Here is a 7,500-nt window from a genome sequence, read left to right as displayed (position 1 = left end):
ATAGCATCAAGGATTTTCTTGCTTAGTGTTGAAATTTAAGTACAAAAGTCTTTCTGGTCTATTTGCTACAACACCTCCCCTCACAGAGGTTAAGAAGAGGTGAACAGGATGAAAAGGCACTTGCAGGGTTTAAAAAATCTTCTATGGAAAAAAGCCCATCTTTCATTTCACCAAAAAAAAAAAAAAAGTCTCCTGTAGGTTGTTATGTGCATAAGGTGGAGGCTTAAGAGCAGCCACATTTGCAGATGAACTGCTTTTCCTCGCTTCTCCGAGACATGACATTTGTTCAGAAGATTAGCCAGGTTGTAATGTGTAGCATAATTGCACTGTGCGGATGTCCCAGAAGTGAAAACCTAATTGCTTGACAGGCCTATAACTTTGTGGTACTGCTCTCACCTTGTTAGGTCCTTTTCTGATGCGGTTCAAATGCAGGCTGGCCGCAGGTGTGCCTAATTTACCTCGCAACAGAACGTGTTGAGTTTAATTGCACAGTGGTTGTTAGGAAAAATTGGTGGGTGGAATATCAAGTGACTCACTGTATGTGGATGGCAGATGGGCGGCGAGAGGCATCAGAGCTAAGTGTATAGGTGAGGTGAGTTAATAAAAGATGTAAATTTTAGCTTAAAATAGTGGAGTCTTGTGGAAGGTAATACATTTTAATTAAGAGGGTAGCAGGCCCCATTCTAGCAGTGGGAAAAAATCAGAGCAAGGGAACATGGTGAACACTGCATTTTTCTCCCTATCAGTATTTTAGGAGCAGCTTAGCCTATTTGGGAAGGCAGTTTTGCAAGGCTGTATTTATTAAAAAAGGCTAAAATTTCTGCTCACGATACAAAATGTAATAGGGAGAGCCAAACCTAGCAAGGCTTGAATTCTCATTTCCTGTCTCAAAGTTTGAGATGAGCCCAAGCAGAGCTCTGCCACAGACACCTCGTGGTTGGGGTGGGAGGGATGCCCACAACTGAGAGCACCCACCAAGTCAATCATCTCCTCCTGGCACAGAGGAACACCCTGCCTGGCAATGTGCTTTTTAATTTATGTTGTCTTCCCCTGAAAAACTTGTCCTGATGCCACCTGTGCTCCATGAACTCTGAGTAAAGAGTGAAATAAAATATCTCAGCATCAAGGAATGTGAGGGAGCTGAAATGCCAGCGCTGTGTGTTCACTCCAGCCTGGCATCAACATTTAGCCCGGTGCTCAGAGCCATCCTAATAAACGTGATGATGTCTAATCTCACCAAGAGTGGGTCCTTTTCACCAAATAATTGAACAAATACCGGTTCCAGTTGATGTTTAGTGAAAGGGTGCTTAATGGCCCTTTTTCTTTGACAGGATGTGAGCTCTCTGTATAGAAACAATTCATCATGAATGCTTCACGCTAAAAACAATCCGAGGAGCAATACTTAGCATTCCTAGTGCACAATTCATTGGAGAATTTCCGAGCAATTTACAAACATTAGCTCAATAAGCCTCACAACACCCATTTGAGATCAGAAAAAAAAAAAAAAAAAAAGAAAAAAAATAAAGATAAGATAAGATACTGCTCTTCAGTCTGGATGTGGCACTAAGGAGCCATAAAGCTGGAGGCTGGTCCCAGCTCCTGCCTCCCCAGCTCTGGGTGGTTCTGTATGGAACTGGGCATCAGCTGGGCCTGGCACACACTCACAGTCTGCGTGGTGGAAGCTGTGCAAAACCAAACAGAGGTCTGACAGAAAGGATGTTACCTTCAGAATAATAGAATTGTGGAATGGTCTGGCTTGGAAGGGACCTCAGAGAACATCCAGCTCCAAGCCCACTGCAATGGGCAGGGAACCTGGCCTGTAATCTCTTGATCTGGAGAGAATAAATATCTCAAATAACAACAAAATTAAAATTAAAAATTAAAAAATTAATCCAGAACACCAAAAAAACTCCAATACGTGCAAATAAAATTAGGAGGAACTTGTGGTTAACATAGAGGGAGTTTAATGGAGTTGCTGATAATATCCCTGCAAAAGCATCCAGAACACCTGAGCATCCTAGCTAGGAGATCATGTCATCCACCACAGATCCAGATCTTTTTCAGCTCAACAGCTGAAACCCCTTTACAGGTTTTGGGATAGGAAGTTTTAAAGAAATGTGCATTCAGCTGAACTGACAGCATCGATTTATTTATGCAGTTTCAGTAAACCTGGTTGTTTCCCTGCTTGCCTGTCTGATATGAGAGATTGCTCCTTCAGCATTCGTGTCCTGGGGTAACATCAGGGTGCTGCTCCAGGTTTAATGGAGAAGGAAGAGCTGGGATTAAAAGCCCCAGGTTTTGATTTGGGGATGCTCCCATAATGGTCCTGTATGACCCTCCAGGCTACTCAGGAGTGAGATGTGGTGCAGCCACTGTTGCTGTTTCTGCTGGCCGTGGCTGGGCCTTCCTAAGGGAGGAAAGATGTTCCTGTCTTGCCTCCTGCCAGGAATGCTCTTGGCACATGGGAGCTTCTGTGAGGTGTGTGCAGCAAGAACAGCCCCAGTCACTTATGAAGACTGACAAGAGTGAATAAATCAAAGTTGTTCATGTTCTGAATGTGAAAGCTCTGCTGTCCTTGCTGTCCAGCATGTACAAAGTTGGACTGCAGCATCTGAGGAACTCTGGGTGAGGAGAAAATCCTGAGCTTTCATTGTCATCAGTGGTCCATCTTTAGCCAGAAAACCCAATTAAAAGATAATTTTATTATGAAAGATGACAACATGAGTGCATAAATAAAAAAGATGATGACAGGCTGCGAATGTCCTCCTGAGGATCCCGTGGTTTGCTTCACCTGCAGGGTGGAGCCTTCCCAGCTCAGCTCGTTCCTGCTGTGCAGAAAGGAGTTCCCATCTTCCCAAGCTTCCCCCTTCCCTCTAAGTGCTTGCTGTGCTCCCCTGAGGCAGCGTTGCTGCAAAAACGGTTTATGGGGAGATGCCTGGATGATAAGGGTTAGTCCTAAATAATTGCTGGTTGCCGCTCAGCAGAAATAAGCTGGATTTCGATCCCTGGGTAGAGCGACTCCTCACAGCTGAAGGCTGGCAGAGGTTGAAGAGGTCGTAAGACAGGGCCTAATTTGCCATGTTCCTTCCCTTTCAAAAACAATGAGGGAGCTGGGGCCTTGCCGGTGGGCAGATCCTGCCTGGATCTCCCTGGAGTCAGCAGGAGTTGGATCGAGTCCCTTTGAATAGCGAGAGTTTCCAAACCGGAGGCAAAGCCAAGTGTTTTTCAGAAGATTGATCATTACCCCTGGAATTTTTCGACGTAGAGGTCATTACTGCTAATATAAGTTGTGAAAAAAAGAAAAAAAAAAGTATTAAAAAAATAGAGACAAATTCTCATCTGGTGTAAGTCATTGCCTTTGAAGTCAATGAGTCATTGAAATCAACTTTCCCACACCGAGCTAAGGATATGGCCTGGAGTCAATACATTTGTAGTTGTTGAAAAATTAAAAATATAAATTTGCCTTTCCTTGGCAATAATATTCTGTTTATGACAGAGATCTTATGCTTTAAAATAAGTTCATTAACGAATAGGAAAGTAATATTTCACTACCAGTATTCTTTTGGGTATAACTATTTATGATTAGATTTTATTAAACTTTTTAAAAATTGGATTTACATTTTGATGAATCTAATAGATTTCAATTTTGTATTTTTATAGATTCTTTCTAAAGTTTTTCCTCAAGTGCAATCAGAACTGTTTGAAGAATGCAGGCAACCCACGAGACATGCGAAGATTCCAGGTACAGATCCCTCTAAATAAATAAATGATGTATAAAAGACTTGATCATATCTTCATCTTGAACTTAAGAAAAAACCACAGTCAGTGCTTCCACTCAGTGCTGTTCCAGTGCTTAAAAAAATTGCTGTCAGTATTTTACAATTCTCCCATTAATTTAAGTGCTGGTTCTGGAGTTCTGCTGTGGGCTGTGATGGATCAATGTTGGAGCAAGTGGATTTTTCCTTAGGAATTATTTCCCTAAATTTTTCTGCTATCACCTTGTGTTTTAGTGTGCTGTTTGCTCAGAGGTTTTATGTAGACTGAGCAGTTTGGTCTTACTTTAAGAACACGGAGCACAGGGAATTTGCAACTCACACTTCTCTGGTTCACAACTTGTAGATCCAGCAGTGGTGGCCCAACTCACAGATGTTTGTTTCAACTGTGTTAGAAAATGTTTAATCCTTCACTTTCTCCTTACAGCTTTTGAGATATCCTGTGGTGAATCATAGCACTACAGAGAGGCATCTTACGGGATGGACAAATTATTTCCTCGGTATCGGGGTCATTCGAAAGGCTCGTTAGGAAATAGCTGCCTTTTATTTCAAAATATTTCACAATGATTCATATTTGATTCCAGCAATAACGTAGCATTGAGATGTTCAGGACTTTCTCAGTTTGGAGAAGAATTACTTGTGGTTAAACTTGATAGCAAAACATGTGACATCTGTTTTCATGCACAGCCAACCAACCGGGGAAGCCAGCACCCTCAAGCCAGCCAACAGAAAAGATCTGTAGCTGGGAAAAAAAAAAAAAAATTCCTTCAAAACAATCAAGCCAGGCTTCCATTTTTCATGCATCTCAGCTTCACGTGGCATCGGTGATATTGATCCATCTGAACAGAACAGAAGGTCAAACCTGGAATGAGTGGAAATGTCCTCTTTGTCTCACTGATGACTAAATGAAGCATCAGTCACGAGTGATCTTGTGGTCGACAATGGAGCCAGTAGGCACTAGAAAGACTTTCCTGGGTCTCTTTAGCTAATCTCCCTGCCTCTCAGAAGGTTTAACTGGACTTAACAGGATGTCAGATCTTGAACAGTATTTTTACCTGGTTTCCCTGCCTCAGCACCTTTGTGGAGGTGCACTGCAGGAGTGAGGCGATATAACAAAGCGTAGCACGTCGACTTTCTTTTGCTGAACTACAGTATTTTCCCTTGGTGGCTGACCTATATAGACATGACAGAACAAAAATAGTTGTCATTTTCATATACACCTTGCTCTGTCTCTTTAATACACCGTGTTCTAGGAACCAAACCCAGAAATCCTGGCTGGAAATCACACTTCCATGTTTTGCAGTATTTCTGGAAGCCTGGGAATCTCATTAAGAGTGAAAGAGGATAGCCCAGTGGCCTGGCAGCAGCTCTGTGGCCGAGCTGAGAGTGCAACCTCAGCACTCTCCGAAGTGGATGTTGACAAGAGGGAAAGTGTCCACTTCTGGGAGGAGGGAGCTGGGGAAGCAGAGCAGCCTGGCAGAGAGCTGCCCTCGGGCTGTTCTAAAGGGTACCGCAGATGGCTGTCTCCAAGGAGGCAGGATACACAGAAAAGGTGCTGTGATAGCTGAGAGCTAATTATGGCTTGTGAATAAGAAACAGGATCAGAGGTGATCCAAAACATAGAAGCAGACGAGAATTTTCTTCTGATGCCTTGGACCAGCTCAGTGCAAAGGAGGCTCTCTGCCCCCCTTCCATTTGTGTTCGTTAAGTGTTTGGGTTTAGAAGCTGGTGGGAGAAGCCTGCAATCATCTTTGTTACAATCAAAATTTAAATAAATGGAAGGTGGACACTAAAGCTTGTCCTACCTTTGGCCACCCTCACCAGCTGGGTCAATAAGGTCTGACTTAGCCAGTGACTTCACGGACTCTGCTCACCCCAAAGGAAACTGCAATGGCTGCTTCCTTTAGAAAACCTGGAACCACAGCCAAGGGCCCATGCTGGAGTATTTAAATAAGATGTAAATGTCAGTCTGGGACAACAGAGACCCACCTACGAGGCCGTGCTCTGCACAAAGCCCGGCTCAGCTCACGCTTTCCTCCCTGGCTGGTGCGGTCGCTTCCGGAAGGAGTCCCACAGCTCCATTGTGGAGGTGTTTGGTCGGGAAGGTTGAGCGTTTTGCATATGTTCCTTTGCCATTTTCCACTGAGAAGCAGCTGGAAGCCAAAGGAGGCCCTATCCATCATCTCTTCTATGGCCGGACTCTGAACCTGGACACAAGAATAGGAGCCTTTCACTCAAAAATAAAGGAGGAAATTCCATTGACATACCAGGGTCAATCACCATCCAAATGAACTTGAGAAGGGATACTTTTCATGGATTGAAAACACTTTCACTATTCATATTCAACTCGGCCTTTTCAGATGCAAAAAAGTTCATTATCAGACATTAAATGTAATTGTAAAACTGACCTGGAGATCATTTACTGAAGAAAAAATGGGGAGTTACGGTTCCTGACGGTTCCTGATTTATTAAGCTTTTTTTATTTGGAATCTTCACAACCCTTCATTTGAAGACAGTCTCAAGTGAACAAATTTTAATTAGATAAACTATCTAATCAATATATCAACAGATCAATCAAAACACCAGCTTTTAAAATGAGTGGCTAGAGGGGTGTTTCTGAAACTAATGGCTAGAAGAATATTTCCCTGAATTGAATTCATTTGTTAGCATAATAGGAGATTAAACTCTAATTAGTGTAGCGGGTTCTGAAGAGAAACAATTGTGAGTTAAAAATCACCAGTGGTCGCCACGTAAACAAAGATGTATTCAGAGATGTCATTCACTCGGTTTAAATAGAAACAGAAAAGTAACAGGATGCTGTTTTGTCTTAGGAGACCTGGTTCGGGGAAAATCTGCAGGATTTTTGAAATGTGGGGTTTTGTTTTCTCTTCCAGGTTGTTGTATCAACAACAGTCAATGTGGATGGCCACGTGCTGGCTGTCTCAGACAACATGTTTGTACACAACAATTCCAAACACGGGAGGCGGGCTCGCCGCCTTGACCCCTCAGAAGGTACGGCCCCTTCTTATCTGGAAAATGGTAGGCACACATTTACATGTCCTTTTTTTTTTATTTGCAATGCTTTTTTATTTTATTTTTTATTTTTTATTTCCGTTTTTTTTTTTTTTTATTTTTTGATTTCACCATACTTTATGTTGAGACACCACTACATTTACTTTTACATCATTTCTTCTCTCATCCATCAAAGCACCCATTAAAAAAAGTCCATTAGTATATCTCAGCCCTTGTCAACTAGAACACGGATGCTTCTGAATTTGCTTCTGTCTTTTTTCTTTATTTAATACTTACAGTTCTGCAGTCACAACCAATTTTTCATCTTTTCCTATTTTATTCTTTTTTTTTTTTAACTTTTTTTTTTTATTTCAATCTTGTTTTGCTTGCAGCTTTTTCTTGCTCTTTAATTTGACTTGATTTTATTTTGGCTTGTCATATTCCTTGATCCAGAGGTGCAGTCTCAGGTTATGTATGCAAGTTTAAGTGGATGGTAAAAACATGACCGAATCCATAAAGAATTTACTGTGAGGTCAATTTCCTGTGCCTGGGCCTTACTGCAGATTACGGCAGGAGGGGGTTTGGATGAGAAAAACAGCATAAAATGTTTTTCTTCAGCCTGACTCAATGTGATTGACTTCTTGCCTGAACTGCTAAAAGAAGATAGGCTGAGATGAACAGGAGAATGGAAAGTGTCTCTGAAAATCCAGAATTG

General features: G+C 42.1%; 1 protein-coding gene across 2 annotated transcripts in view; it reads left to right on the top strand.

Moving 5' to 3' along the window:
- The window catches only part of EBF3 (EBF transcription factor 3), a 119,080-nt gene that overhangs the window by 72,160 nt on the left and 39,420 nt on the right, over window positions 1-7,500 (top strand). For both annotated transcript variants that reach the window (XM_088169468.1, XM_088169467.1), the window contains exons 7-8: window positions 3,661-3,742; window positions 6,668-6,785. In XM_088169468.1, coding sequence (XP_088025594.1) covers window positions 3,661-3,742; window positions 6,668-6,785 — 200 coding nt within the window. The remainder of the gene's footprint in view (window positions 1-3,660; window positions 3,743-6,667; window positions 6,786-7,500) is intronic.

This window comes from Sturnus vulgaris, chromosome 8 (assembly GCF_052056855.1).
Source record: "Sturnus vulgaris isolate bStuVul1 chromosome 8, bStuVul1.hap1, whole genome shotgun sequence".
Classification (NCBI taxonomy): domain Eukaryota; kingdom Metazoa; phylum Chordata; class Aves; order Passeriformes; family Sturnidae; genus Sturnus; species Sturnus vulgaris.
Note: the sequence above shows the minus strand (reverse complement) of the source record. Positions and strands in the feature narration are given on the sequence as shown.